The sequence below is a fragment of the Elgaria multicarinata genome, chromosome 2 (assembly GCF_023053635.1).
Source record: "Elgaria multicarinata webbii isolate HBS135686 ecotype San Diego chromosome 2, rElgMul1.1.pri, whole genome shotgun sequence".
NCBI classification, from domain to species: Eukaryota; Metazoa; Chordata; class Lepidosauria; order Squamata; family Anguidae; genus Elgaria; species Elgaria multicarinata.
This window is the reverse complement of record NC_086172.1, coordinates 23,662,554-23,678,636: the sequence shown is the minus strand read 5'-3', so window position 1 is coordinate 23,678,636 and position 16,083 is coordinate 23,662,554. Positions and strand designations below refer to the sequence as shown.

At 39.4% G+C, this 16,083-nt stretch overlaps 1 protein-coding gene across 1 annotated transcript in view; it reads left to right on the top strand.

Moving 5' to 3' along the window:
* PARD3B (par-3 family cell polarity regulator beta) overlaps positions 1-16,083 on the top strand; it is a 542,042-nt gene that overhangs the window by 211,962 nt on the left and 313,997 nt on the right. Inside the window, exons 12-13 of the mRNA XM_063116135.1 lie at positions 1,226-1,399; positions 11,658-11,790. Of these exons, the coding sequence (XP_062972205.1) occupies positions 1,226-1,399; positions 11,658-11,790 (307 nt within the window). The remainder of the gene's footprint in view (positions 1-1,225; positions 1,400-11,657; positions 11,791-16,083) is intronic.

The window sequence follows — 16,083 nt, the reverse complement described above, 5'->3', positions numbered from 1 at the left end:
AGTGCATGGTTTACTTACAAAGATTACTCAAGGGATTTGCCAAAGATGGGAAAAATAGTGTCCATGCTTTTTCTTACCCCATTTTCCCTTGTATGAGGGCAATGATTGATTCCGATGTGAGCAATGCCAGAGGGCAGTTTCTTGGCTGAGCTGTTTAAATAACAGCGATCATCCATGACTGCCTCTGTAAGTGCTTTAAAAATTGAAATATGGATTAGTGTGTCTTGTGTAGTGTATGCATTGTCAGTTCCTTCAGGCTTTGCACTGACAGAAGAATTACAGGGTCAATTGGACTTTTGAATTGGGAACAGTCCCATTCCAAGCCCCCCCTTCTGTTGCAGATCACAATATTGTGATCACACCACTGGTAGGATAGAATTGAGGTGCAGTGTAGTACACATTTGGATCGGACTCCAGATATTTCTGAAGGTGTGGGTAGAGCTTCTAGATGCATGCTGGGACTGTCCCATCGTCCTTCACTTTGGAGCCTCTCTTGTCATGTCACGGGTCACTTCTCAAATTCTGGCAGGTTTTCTGTGCAACTTGTTGGGCACTACAGGGGATTCTTTCAGAATGGGATTTGGAGCTCAGAACTCATTGCAGAACGCTCAAAAGGTTAACTGCAGCCTGTTAATTTGCACTAGTTGAGGCAGACTCAGTATCCATGGTAAAGGTCAGATTTTGGAATGCGCTGATTATTGTTGTAAAAGTACCCTAATTCTTCAATTCGAAGACACACTTTTCCCCCATATAAACATCTCTAAAAATGGGGTGCGTCTTAGAATCGCGGGTATGTCTTAGGGTTGTTTTTTTTCTGTTGGTGGTACTGAAATTAGCGTGCGTCTTACAATTGATGGCGTCTTGCAATCGAAGAAATACGGGTAATAAAGGAAAAACCTGCCTAACTTGTTTCTAATGGCTTGTTTCTGAAAAGATTTGGCCCCATAGTTTGAAGAAGTCAGCAACCAAGATGAACTTTGTCTTCTCAAATCCTCCATAATGTCATATTAATAATAAGTTAACGGTAATAGTTATTAGCATTGCATTAGTTAATAACAATGATGATTTTTTTAAAAGATGTTTGCCAATTTTTGTTTTAGGACTGCACAGATTACATGTAAAACTTCAACAGTCTGCTTTAGTTATATTTCCTCCCCCCAAATGCATTCCATTTCTTATTCTCTGATGTTTTACTTTGAAAATATTTAATACTCTTATTTTGTAGGATGGCCGGCTGCGAATAAATGACCAGCTTATTGCCGTGAACGGGGAATCTCTGCTTGGAAAATCAAACCATGAAGCCATGGAGACCTTGAGACGTTCCATGTCTATGGAAGGAAACATTCGTGGGATGATCCAGCTAGTAGTTCTCAGAAGGCTGGATAGGCAAATGGAAGTGGTATGAAAAACCTTTATTTTATATTATTTATTTCTGACAGTTGTATGCACCATTAGGTAAAAAATATTGTGAGGGGATGACGTTCCATCAAAGTTCATGTAGTTGGTATTGTTACTTTTTATTTATAATATTAATATCACAAAAAACCTGTAGCATTATATCATGTTCTTACTACAAGCACAATGAGTCAGCAGTACTGACATTGGGTAATCCTAGTGGTAAAGATGTTGCACATACCTTGTTTTGAAGAAAGATCACCTTTTTTTTGCTGCCACACTACCAAATTTTGCTAATTGTTAATTTTGCTAATTCCACATTGTGCTAATTGTGTCGCACAAGCATTGGTTCACGCTAGCGCAATGTCATTAGAACTAGTGCTGGGAAACTTTTGGATACTACCGACTGGTTGCGTTTGTATGTTATGCTAAGTCTTTGTTTGGTTTAGCCATGGTTTATTGAACAAATCAGGATCTGACTCAGATGAACAAATAAACTGTGGTTTGTTTCATTTAATGCTGTCTTATTGTCCTTCCATCTGCTCTGCAATTACCTAGCTGCTATCCCATGCACCTTTGTGGCAATCTTCATTGTATCACCACTTGTCTTAACATTAGCTGGCTTCAAAAACAGGGAAGAGGACATGGATACTCTCCTCTTTGGAATCTTCAGCCACTTTCAGCATGCCCCAAACCAAACATAGTCCAAAAACTTCCCTTTCTTTCCCCCTTCCTGCACAAACCCTATAGAGGCTTTCTGCCATTATTTCTTAACCCTTTCCTCCAGATCTTCCTGAACAAAGGAATCTCTCGCTGCAAGGTTTCTGCCTGCAGTCTCATGGGCTTTTAATGAAATTTTCTAGCAACCCAAAAAGTTGACTGGTTAGTGGTTAACTCTGTCTTTACCAATTACCCAGCTCTTAGCCCATTCTCTGCAGAGAACCCCTAACCTGTGAAATAGCACCTGATGTCTGAGCTGCAAACCCTGTATAATTAATTATTTCCATGGAGATATTTATTATGCCCATAAACACCAGCCATTATAGCACCCCTGAACACAATTGAAGATAGCACCCTACTAGCTGAAGAACAGCCCCTGACTCCTTATCCTCTCAGTCCCTTCCTCCACCGTCAGTACCCATTCATGCAATAAAGACACACATTTTGGATCATTAAGGAAAAAAATACTGTTTATCAAGGAGAACAACATTTGAAAGCAATAATTTTTATTACTTAGGGTGTAAGAGAGGCTTGCAGGGGTGTGTCAGAAACACCCAGAAGTGAACAGTTAAGGTGGTTGCTTTTAGCAAAGGTATACAGGAACAGTCTCAAAGGCCTGGGCCATTGGTAACCTATAGATAATTATTCCAACTGAACAGGCATGGTCCATGCCGGACACAGGTTGGCTACTTCAGGCACTTGGCACAAGCACCGCACCCTCCTTGTCACCCAGTCCAAGATGGCCGGGATCTTCATCCAGGAGATTTTCAGCTGCGTTACTCTGGGCCACAGGATTTAGGAGTCAAACTGCAGATATGAGAGGAATCTAGATTGCCCACTCAGGAGAACTTATTTTCCTTAACTTTTATATTTAGGAGAAACAGAACAAAATTGTGCATCTAGTTTAAATCCGTATTTTGCTATAATGCAATAACAAGGGTTACCTGACTGTAGAAACAGGAACATATGCTTTACTATACCCAAATTAAAAAGAAAAACAACCATACCTTTGCTTGGTGAATAGTCACCTGTAATTTTATCCATAAATTAGCACCCTATTGGTCTGCTGAAACTGAAGCCTTAGCTAGGCCTAAGGTTTATTCTGGGGTCATCCTGGGGTCATCCCTGCCTGCTCCCGGGATCCCTTGTGTGTCGTTTACATGAACAGGGATGACTCTGGGACGATTTCGGGATAAACCTTAAGTCTAGCTAAGGCCTAAGACACTGACTTAGGTTTTTCTAAAGAGGGTTTCCCATATACCCACCCTGCATTGACTAGCCTGTTGTAATCTGGTACCAAAAGCTGTGTCATCATCCCTGCCTTACATCTTTGTACATCACTCAGATGTATGAAATGTGCACACACCTCCAGCATGTGCCCTGTGAAGAATACACAATGAGCTCTTGATTGAATCAAACTCATTTTAAACAGAAATTATTTTTTATAGGGTGTGCTTGCAGTTCAATTGTAATTCCATTTGAGGCTGAAGACTATAGCAAAAAGGGCCATGACCCATTCTTTCCCTTACCTGAACCACTTCCCTCCCTGCTGTATCCCAGCTTGGTCTAGCAGGATGTGTTTAAAAATCCATTATTATTTTATTGGCTGGGACACTAATGGAACCTTTTCACGACAGCTTTGTTTCACTAACTGAATACTCTAATTAGGCAGCATACTGATCAGTTGTTGAGCTATTGATTCTGTTGTTTATCAAAGAACTAGAAAGCAGATTTTCCCCCTGTTGCTGTTAATTTAAAGCTGTTTCTCCCACTAGGTACCTGTACTTCGTAATAGCTTGCCCCTGCAATTTATTCAGAACCATATAAGAGAGTTGCAAATTGTAGCACGAAGGATACATAGTAATCTGTGACAGGATGGCATCTGTGTTGGAGGGCGATGCTACGTTGGTTAAAAATATGCAATTTTTTAATTAATAAAAAGAACATTAGTACACTGGTTATATAGTTGCTGTATCATTAATCTTCATGCCAAGTGGGAAGATTAATATAAATGCTGCAGAGTATCCCCACTCTCCTAGGACGAAAGGGCCCCAGACTTCGCATCTCAGGGGGTTGAGGAACAGGGAAGAGAAAAAGGATGCCTGGTTCTCAAGACCTTCCCGTGCTGTAAAGTGCTAGGCGTCTGGGGCTGGCTGCCAGTCCTGAACCTTGATCATTCAAGCGGTGGTGTCTGGAGAGTGGGAGAGAGAAAATATGTAATTTTTCCTCGACTTCCTCATGAAAGGAAGGGGAGTTGTTTAGCCACTTGACACTTCCTTCTCTAACCATTATCTCTCCCCCACCCCACCACCTCCAGGAAATGGACAGCTCTTAGACTTGATTGACTACTTTTCTCTTTCCCAGTATCCATTGTCCTTTCCTCCCTCCCCCACAATTGACACTGTAACATTTTTTCAACTGTTCTCCACCTGCCCCTCATTCTCCCCCACCCCAGATCATTTCCCAAGAGACACTAAAAAATTCCATATCTTAACTATAGTTTAAATTGATAGACTTATACACCCTGCCAAACCTCTGAGCCTTGTAACCCCTGCGTTTTCGTTTTTTGCCACCTGGGCAAAAATAAGACATGCCCATAGAAAATTAAGGAAAAATCCAGGATTTCCACATAGCTGTTCTTGGGCAACAGTGTGTTCCTGCATAAATAAAAGGTAGAAGCAAAGGCAGAAATTCCTACCTTTGGTGTTCAACATGAGCCCAGACGTTCCCTCTCCAGACAGTGAAATTAGTTATTCTCATATTTTCTTACATCTATGCATTTATCCCTGCAAGAGCGCAGGTCTTTGCTGCATCAATACTTGGATTTATAGTCATTTATTTTTCTTTTAATTTATACCTGTATATACTTCTGCATACCTAGGGAGTCTTCTGAATATGTAGAAGCCACTCTCTTATTTTTGGGTGGTTGTGTTTTATTTATTATTTATTAATTTTATTAATTTATTCATATCCCACCTTTTTTCCTCCAAAGAAACCAAGGAGGCATACATAATCCTCCTCCTCCTCTACACTTTATCCTCACAACAACAACCCTGTGAGGTAGGTTGGGCTGAGAGTCTGTGACTGGCCCAAAGTCACCCAGTGAGCTTCCATGGCTGAGTGGGGACTAGAACCTGGATCTCCCAACTCCAAGTCCAACACTCTGACCACTACACTTTGCTTCCACATAGATAGGCACTCGTCCTATTAGATGGAATGATATTCTTATTTGTCAGGCTTTCAGGTCCAAGGGCAAACAGCAGAGGTTTGGCAGCGCTGTGGTAGGACTTGAAGGGTTCCATTAACAATTGCCCAGACTGAGCAAAGGTAGCATATTGGGAGGTGTTTTTTTATTGGCCAGTAACACTAGATTAGCATCCTCACTCCTGGAGTCACCTGACTCCCTGGTCAAAGAGGATTCTTGGCTGCTGTGCCAATTCTCTTCCCTTGCCTCCAGTTCAAAGTGGTTGTTTATTTTCTCCTTTTAATCTATAAGATTTGTGTTACCTTCTCTTCTCCTGATCCTTGTTTGTATTTTGTTCCTGACTTTGGGCTACATCTAATGTTCTGTTCATGGAACTGGACTTCTCTTTTCTCTCCCTGCCTGCCTGCACCCTCCCAAATTTGCCCTCGATGGTCCCCAGTGCAGGAGCAAATTTGGGAGGGAGACTGCAGGGGAGAGGTGCCCGTTCTGCTAGTGGTGCCTGTTCTGGTGGAAGATGGACACAATTGGATACAGTCCTTTGAGTCTTGGCTTTTCCCTTTTGTCTCATCTTCTCTTCCTACTGTGGTGCTTTTAATATTCATATTGGCTCACATTCCAACTCGGCATTTTCTGTATCTTTTGGATTTCCTCTCGTGTCATGCTCCCTTTCTTTCTGGTGGTCATGTTTTAGACCTGGTTATTCCCCCACCCCCAATGCTTTGTCTCCAGTCTTCCTTTTCCTGTTTCAGATCATTGTCTTGTTAGCTTTAACCTTTTACATCTCCTTCTACTTGAGTTTCCCAGCCATTTCAAGCTCTTCGTTCTTTAGATCCTATATTCTGTTCTCTGCTTCCCTTCTCACTAACCTTTTCAATCTTCTGCAGTCTCTGTAATATGTGCCGCTCTTTTTGTTCCGCTCTTCCTCCTACCGTAGACTCCTGCGCCCTCATTTCATTTTGTTTCCTTTGTCTCTCTCCTGCATTAGAGCTGCTGAACATCTCCAGTGCAAATCTTGCTCTGCCTGATTTTGTTCATTACGAATTCTCTTATTCATTTGTTCTGTGATTTTACTCTTCTCCTCTTATCCGATATTCTTCTTACCCTCTGTCAGTTTGCTAACTTCATTTCTCCAACTTCATTCTTTGCCCATTCCTTGCATTTCTAATAGCTTTCCTGCTATATTGTTGGTTAAAATGTCTGTTCGTTCTTTTCCCCCTTTTCTTCTGAGTATAATATTATTACTATTCCCACTGTACTAGAACCTCTCGCTCTCTTTTTCCTTATTTTTTATAGTTTCAGTCTTTATTGCTTCACTTCTCTTTTCAGTTAATCCCACCACTTGCTTCCTGATCCAGTTCTCTCTTGCTTCTTAGTAGCAATTACTCCATCTGTTCTTCCTCTTGCACATATCTTAAATCTCTCTTCCTTTTGATATTCTTTCTTTTGATTTTCTTTCCATCAGATATCATGTCATCTTGCTTTGAATATACTATTGTTTCTCTGGGTTTTTAAAGCACTTATCTGTATCATCACCTCCTTTTCAGCTACTATCATGTTTCTTTTCTTTATTTCTTCTTAAAACCACTTCAGAGATTTGTCTATTTTCAGTGCCTATTTTTTTCTTTCAGACTAGCATTCAGCTCCAGCATTCCAGACACTGTTTTGTGTAAAGTTTCTAATCTTATATATGCCAAATAAACAAAGGCCCTTTCTACACCTAAGGGAAATCCCAGGAATTTATTTATTTATTTATAACATTTTTATACCACCCAATAGCCGAAGCTCTCTGGGCGGTTCACAAAAATTAAAACCATAATAAAACAACCAACATGTTAAAAGCACAAATACAAAATACAGTATAAAAAGCACAACCAGGATAAAACCACACAGCAAAATTGATATAAGATTACAATACAGAGTTAGAACAGTAAAATTTAAATTTAAGTTAAAATTAAGTGTTAAAATACTGAGAGAATAAAAAGGACTTCAGCTGGCGACGAAAGGAGTACAGTGTAGGCGCCAGGCAGACCTCTCTGGGGAGCTCATTCCACAACTGGGGTGCCACAGCGGAGAAAGCCCTCCTCCTAGTAGCCACCTAGTAGCTGGAGGGATCTTCCCTGCCTGCTCCTGGGATCCCCTGTGTGTCATTTGGATGCACAGGGATGATCCCGGGACAATCCCGGGATATAGGCATGGTTTTCTATTATTACTCTCTGTCTTTAATCAGTTTAATACAATTATTAGTTCTCTTCATTCTTTGGGATTTGTAGTGTTGTATTCTTGGCTTCACTCCCATCTCACGAATTGTTCTTTTAAAGTTTCTTTCACAGTTCCTCCTCCTCCTCCTCCTTCTTCACCTCAGTTTCCTCTTACAGTTGGGGTCCACTCTTTATATACTTCTTTTTGACAATCTGATTACTTCTTTTGGCTTACAATATCACTGTTACACGAATGCTGTCCAGTTCTATTTAGATTTTTCTCTACTTCTGTTCTTACCAATATTTCCAATTGTCTATGGCTATATCTGTCTAAATTATCCCAAACTAAATGCACACGTACTTTCTATTTTTCTTTCACTTGACAACATCATACTTCAGTCTTCTCAACAATTTAAGAGTTTGGGTGTTATCGTGGATTCCTTTATTTCTTTTTCAGGTTTCTTTTTTTTAAAAAAAATCTACCTAACTCTACTGAAACTTTTATTCAGACTCTCATTCTATGTTGTGTTCAGAACAGTAATCCCAGAGATTAGTTCTGCTCTTTATTTTTTTCTTTCTGGGTGATTTAATCATGGTCTTATCATGTCACTCCTTTTGTTTCCCTTCACTGGCTTCCTCTGCTTCATATGAAGTTTAAACTTCTTCTCTTAGCCGATACATCCTTTTCATCTTGCTTCTTCTCCATCTGCATTGCTCTTTCTCTCTTCTATTTGTTAGTCCCTCTGTTCACCTAAGACATTTATTATTATTATTATTATTATTATTATTATTATTATTAGCAGCCTCGTTTTCTTGTGGTCCCTTTTGTTCAGAAGTCTTTCCCTTTAAATATTCTATGGTCGCTTCTTTGCCTCACGTTAAGGAATTATGAAAACCCACCTTCTCTCTCTTGAATTTACCTCTTGATGTACTATTTGGCTTATTCCCCCCCTTCCCTATCCTAGGTTAATTATTGTATCCCAGGGGTGCAGAACCTCATGCCTGTGACCCTAATCCTGCCCTCCCCATGAGGCCCCACACCTTTCCCTCAGCCGATCATTTGGTGTTCGTTGGCTTTTGTTCAGTTTCTTCCCCATTCTAAAACATTGAAATGACTCTTTCTGAGGCTTAGTTGCTGCAAATAAAAGCTCTAAACTAAAATATGTTGGGAGTATTTGGCCCCACCTCTTTTGCCTCTTGCTCCGTCCCACCAGTAGAATATGAAATGCCCCTTGGGCTGAAACAGGTTCTGCATCCCTGCTATCTTCTGTAACTCACTTTCTTCCTTCCAGATTTTTCTAGTTTACACAGAGTTTCCCCATTTCCTCCAGTTTAGAGTAGGCCCTAGATATATTGGGAGACTCTGTGGCTTCTCAAAGAGAGAGATGGGTATCGATCAAACAGGCTCCACACATGCTTAGCAATTGCTAGTTGTCCGACACTGATAAGGGTGTCATCCTCAAATTAAGCCACTTCCTAATCTCCTGTTTTCTTTACTGTTCTGTCTTGCTGAGGAAATGAGGAGGATCCTGCCCCTGTGTTGGAATGTTGGGATCTGTTGGTCATAGGACAGGTAACTCATTACCTGCCTGCAATGCTTTGGGGCATGTACTAGAATATCAGAAAGAGTATAAATGATGGAGCTGAGGCTCCAAGGGGAACATGCACACCAACTTGGAGCACTTGAGGTTCAAAGGAAAGATCTCTATTTGCTGTTGATTTCGGGTCCCAGCAAATGCTAGCTCTTTGGGAGTTGCCAGCTCCGTAGGGTGAAGAGATGTGTGAGCTTTCTTTGTATTGTTTTTCTGCATCCATTTTCTATCAATAAACTGTCATTCCTTTTCACAAATGGTCTAGTTTCATCTTGGCAATCCAAAGAAACTACTTTAACTGGATCCTGAATAGATCAAACCTTCAGAATAACCATAAGCGGAATCAGGGGGGGTCACAAAACTGCTTGAGCCATATGTGGTTGAAATGCATATACACACAGACGCATTGGATTGGATCCAGAATAACTTAGTTGAACTTGGTCCCAATTGCAATCAATGGACTTGAATTAGGTTATGGCTAAGGTGTCCTATTAATTCCAGTGGGGCATAAGTTGAACTAACTTTAGTCTCCCCCCATTCGTTATATGTAAAGGTCGAGATTTTTAAATGATAATTCTCACAATCCAGTGCAAGTGTAATTCTCACAATCCAGTGAAAGCAAGATATACTTTCCCTGTAAATTTAAATTCACAAAATAGAGGCCAATTCCGCATGATTTTGAATGAAGACAGTATGCTTTTAATATTAGTAGAAATGGGGTGTGGGAGGAGGAAGTCTTTCTCTCTTTTTTACAGTAGTACAGTTAATAAGTTTTTTTTAACTAATTTTATTTAGTTAATTGTTTATTTTTACAAAGCAAATGTCAGAGGAAATTTGGATTGGTTGTTGATGGAAGAGAGAAAAACTTTTAAAAAGCCAAATATGTTGAGATACGGGTTAAGGGTTTGCCATTTACTTCCAAAGCCATTCTGGTACGCATTCATTACAGCACATATGTGGCAGACACTGAGAGAAGGGAACCAGCTGGCTGTCAAAAAATTACCGTTGGCACAGCTTTTCTTGTCTTGACAAGGCTACAAGCTGCCTTCACAGATGGAGTAATAATAGGAAGCCAGTTGTGGTCAGAAGAAGCTGTATTCTGCATTCTGCCTTTGCTAGGTGTAAACTGGGGCTGTGCCGAATATTGTCTAGATTCCACTTTCTAGGCCAAAATGCTAATTTTGTTGGGCTAGAAATATTTTAGAAAAAACATTTGGATTGTGTGAATATTCATCCCGCCCCCCCTCCGTCCACTATTTTGTTCCATAATTTCTCCTGAAAGCAATTGCTTCTGTGCCATCCCCCCTTCCTCAAATGTTTATTCTTTCCTGGATTAGTTATCAAGGTTGTCATAGCTAATCAGGAATCATACAAGGAGTGGGATGATGCCACAATATTATGTAGCCAATCTGATGATGTCGCTTGATAGTCAGTCGGTAGTGAGAGCAATAGGAGGAGATCAAATTGAATAGATCAACATTTTCACAAGGAATGCCTAAAATCATCAGGGGGTGGGGTAATCTGTTGATGAAAACATTTATTTATCTAACGCATTCTTGCCTCATTCATCAGACAAAAAGGGTCCCAAAGTGAGTTCCAAAAATCAGCAGACAATTCTCACCCTCAGGCTTATAATCTAAGTCACGAGATATAAGGAGAGGGATTAGGAGGGAGGGATGTGAAGTATTGTATATCATGAGGGAAGGCCTCAAATCCCCTGCCTCAGTTTAAGGTGGATGCTGATCCTATATCCCAGAATGCCCCTTGGAAAAATTCTACAGAATGGCATCATTCTGAGGGAGAATTCTGGAACATAAAAAGGTGACTGCTGGCTTGTGGGTGTAAGGAGGAGTCACGAAACAAAAAACAAGAAGTAGCAAAGAAAAAGGGTGAAAGAGGTAGGCTAGTTTTGCCCTCCTTCTGTCCCCCCCACCCACTCCACACCCAATTTGAATTGAGAACTTACGTCTCAGACTTAACTATACGTAGCTTTGATTCAGTCCTAGTGTAATCATAGAACCACTTATTCTACACAAGCCCAGCTGTAATGTGTGGAGTTCCGGCAGGCCTATCCAGTGGAATTTTAGGATGTTTCAATAATGTATATTATGTTTTTTAATTGAGTTTTATATATTTTATATTTATTGTTGTTCCCTGCCTCGATCCAAACGGAGAGGCGGGTAAGAAATAAATTTATTATTAATTACTACTGCAGTAATTTGCTAGCAATTTCCTAATTAGTCAAATCATAGGAGATTTTGAATTGTTCCAGGTGGAGATCTCTTGTTTCCTTGTAAAAAAAAAATACTGATAATTATTTTTAATGGTTGTTTTACTGTTTCAGATTTTAGAATATAAAACAATATTTTCCAGAGTTTAAAATATGAAATTATGTGTTCTATTTGATAGCTAGATTCAATAGATATTCAATATCTTATGTAGTGTATCTTATAAATAATATACAAATTGAGTGCTGTGTTGAGGAGACTGTGATTTTTTTCAGAAGCCATATTTTGTATCTATACATGTGATTCTATTTCCTCTTAGGAGCGCACAGAACCTGTTGTAGTGTATCCAAAACTGGAAACTGAAGGGAATGTTAATTTTGCAAGCATTCCTAGACGTAGCGATGCCGCTGTGCAGTGTTTTGTAACGTATTGCCCCCAGGACAGGTTGAAAGGTGAGTGCTGTGCACCCTACTTTTGCTTTTAACTTTTTGGTGTTGTATTGTCTTCAGAAACTCACATCAACTCAAAAAGCAATTAATTAGAGTAAGTGCAGACTTTGTAAGACATGAAAATTTCAGGGAAGGTGGAATAGCTGACTCAGAACCTGTGAATTAGATTCCTGGCACAAATTCCAGTTTTAAGTGACAGTTTTCTAGCTTGCTGCCCAAACACGTAGGGTTGGATATAAAACAAATTACAGGTGCAAATTGTAGCTGTAATGTTTGTTTCTTACAGGGTTTAAAAAATTCCAGTGTTCCTAAATGTAGGTATCTGATTCTGATCTGGTACCTATTTTTTATTGTTTTATGGATGTGGTTTTAGTTATTTGTTTTTAATGATATCTTCCATATATGTTTTCTTTTGATAGATGAAAACACCTTAAAGATTATCTGAATTATAGGACAGGATTTAAATTATTTCATGAATGGATGAATGAATGAATGAATAATTACATAAATAACATGGAGGATACAATTATTTCTTAGTTATTTGAAGCAAAGTCCATTCAAGTGCAGGGGGATAACATGCGTTTATTTGTTCACAAAATTACAGACTTTGGAAAGTTGAGAAATATTGTAGCTTGTTTATTCTTTATATAAAAAAAACTTGTTTATTTTTATTTTTATGCAAAAAAAAAATTATATATAAAATAAGGACCACGATCCAGTTTTTTTCCCATGAACCCAAAATTTATTTTGATCTGCTTTTCTCAAATGACAGGGGAAGGTTTAAGCTTCTTTGATGCAAACTGTGCTTTCCTTCTGCTGCTTTGTAGTTGATTGGGAACCCAAGTTTCAGAGCCCAAAACTGCAGTTGAATATTTAAATGATCCTTGTCAGTGGTGTAGAAGTCGGGTGTTCAAAGGAAAAAATTAACAATTTCCGCTGAAATATTGTAGTCATCGTTTCATTGTTATTTATTACAGTCGCAGACCAGTAAAATCAACACCAAAACATGCAAAGGATAGATAAAAAGTGTCATAAAAATAAAATACAGCTTGGTGAGTTGCTTCTCTCAGAAGGATTGCAACGTTATTTTTCTAATTTGCATTGAGGTCATGAGAAACTTAGAGACCCTTTTAGTAATATGGGAGGACACATCCCTTAAACAGATTAATACCAATGTTATAGGGTTACATCCAGAAAAGGCTGTTAATAAAGGAAAGATTAACTTTTTTCTACATTCCTCGTACATGTTACAATGCAAAATGACATGTTCAATTATTATTATTATTATTTATTTATATAGCACCATCAATGTACATGGTGCTGTACAGATGTTCAACAGATTCTATTGCTCCAGAACCACAGGGACATATCCGTTCATTAACTGGGATTTTACTAAATTGTCCTTCTAGTAATGCTGATGGCAACACATTAAAGCGAGCAAGGGTAAATGCTCTCCTATACTTGGAGATGGTTAAAGCATACAGATATGAAGCTGCAGCGAGTCCATAGTTATTAAAAATATTGTAGAGCAGTGGAGAGCAAGATTTGTTAGCAGCAGTTCTTAAATGCTGTAGATCTATATCTATTTGTCTCTGAACAACAAGAGATTGGGCCTTCTGGAGCCCATAGTTGCCTACTGCTTCCACAGAGAAGCCCAGCCTAAGTAACTTCTTCTCCATCTCTCTCATCCAACGAGTGACATAGGGATCTGAGAGCAGTAAAAAGAGATAGCTACCAGGAGCTGCAAGGAAGGGGAGCCGTAGCCACCATTTAAAGGCCTCGATCCATGCCTTGCATTCAACTGATCTAATACCCACTTCCAGATAAATATCTGTGTTCCCCTCCCAGGAAGGGAGGCCCAGTAGTTTTTTTAGAAATACAGATTGGACTCTTTCAATTTGGGCATTAAATCCCAGTATCCAAATAGGAATACCATAAGTAAGTTGGGCCAGAGTCTTAGCTTTGTAAATTTGAATTGCTGAAGGGATGAATTGACCACCTTGCATGAAAAAAAACTAGTGTAGTCTGTTTTTGGATCCTAACTAATGTCAGCATATTATATATATATATATATATATATATATATATATATGGTATATAGCACTTTTTTAAAAAAGTAATATTGTAATGTCTTATAAATACTTCTTGGGGCAGTCAAACTGCCCTCCCCGCCAGCGCTCCTAATTTCCTCCCCTCATTAGTAGTCTTTTAAGAATACTCCTCCAATGCTGTCTTCCTGCCGCTAGGGCAGTGGAAAACTAGTGGTTCCTGCAGTGTCAAGAAACAAGTGAAATGCTCAGTCTCCACCTTCTAAAGAGTTTTACAGCTGCTTAAAGGATTCTCACGAATCCATAATCTGAGGAAGGCCCACTTTCAAGGAATGAAATAGTAGCTGCTTCTGGCATGCTGTCATTACTTTTGCTTAACTCCAAAAACGCCCTTTTGCCAGCCGCCATCCTTTTCTGCTCTCAGTAGGGCTGTATCTGACCTGGCAGAAGAGCAGCGTGTAACAAATCCAGAGAAGTAGCTCTGATGGCACAAGGCCTTTCTATGGCCCACAAATTTAAATGCAACAGCTTGTATCCTCCTCATTCACCAGGGCTTGGATCAGAGTTGGCCTTCCACAACAGAAAGGGCTGGTGATCCATCAGAGTCTGCTGTTCATAGAAATGGAAGAGGAAGCAATTTTGGTCAATCCCCCCTTCCCTCTGCAGCCTCTTGCATCAACTCTCTTGTTTTTCCAGACTATCCTCCAAACCTCTGGAGCAGATGTTTTGGCAGTATGTGGGCAGGGAAGGGAAATCAGCAAAAATCCACTTCTGTGAGCTCTGCTCACAGGACTTCTTTCTCCAACCCTATATTATATTGCATAATGTAATGCAGGAGTGGACAGTAGATCAAGAGCTATTGTGGGCAATTTGATCACCAAACGTTCTGACTTGCAGTTGTTTAACGATAGCAGCAACTTTTTTTTCCAGATTAGGCTATTGATATGGAGAAAGCTTGGGGTGAAACAAGGAAAGAGTTTTTGTGCGAAAGGATAGTGAACTTATTTCTGGGCTGAGATACACTCAGATATCCCCCTTTCCTTAATTCTAAGAATATGTCTGCCCCTCTATCTAAGCCATTATTTTGCACTTGGCTGCAGCTGGTAGATCTTTAGATTCTGTGAAAAAAACAAAAGTAGAACTTACTAGCTGAAGTCCACCAACCCCACCACTAATGTAAGTCCCAGTGCTGCACTGCAGAAGAATCATAAGAGATAGGATGACCTCGGATATCATCTAGTCCGACCCTGTGCCCTTGTGCAGAAGTTATAGAACAGCATGAATATGTTTTTTCCCCTTCCACTCGCAGTTCTTTGGATCCAAGCCATAGGTTTTTTATGAGCTTCTTAAAAGTTATCAGAAAAGGAAGGAGTAGAAATACAGAAAAATTTATGGCATGTGACATCTTAATTCCTGACTTATTTAACAACATTATTGTTGAAGCAGACATTATCTTTGAAAGTTGGTATATTTCAGGAAATGTGCTACTGGTCCAGTCTGTTCTGCACAACTTAGAGAAGTTGTGCATCTGGCATAGTTATCTAAGTTAGCTGTGGGGTGGAAATCACCATCAGTAAACAAGTTTAAATGTTTCTTCAGCTTTTATGAGCCCAAACCACAATACGAAGTTTATTAAAGTGTTTAGATGACTGTAGAATGAATTTATTGGAATGCTTACATCTCACAAGTCTTTCATTATATTATTGGAATTGCTTTTTATTTTGTAAGGTACTTAGAATATCAAATGTTGCTGCCAGTGGTTTTTTTTAATCCTATTATCACCAACACATTTAGCTTGTGTTAAGAGTTTATTTCACTCTTTTGACTGTAGCATTTAAAGCAGTAGTGGAATCAGAGACTGGCTAAAATGCCATTAATTTAATTCCTGTTTTAACTATTTGATGGATGCTAGAAATGCAAGCAGCAACCTAATTGCCAGTACTACTGTATCAACATTCTTTGAAAGATATGCCCTGTCCGAATGCCTACAGGTCCCCAGATCGTGATGTTATCACTTATTTTTCACTCTTGTTATGTTTTAGGATCACGGTGTGAAAATAACACTCCCTCTAGTTTAATATGCTGATTCTTGTTTTGAGTTCTGTGTGGTGACCTGTAGTAATTGGAAAGAAAGAAAGAAAGAAAGAAAGAAAGAAAGAAAGAAAGAAAGAAAGAAAGAAAGAAAGACCTCTATAATGAAGATAATAGACCTAGACAGAAGAGTGAGTTTGTTACAAAGGGAGAAATA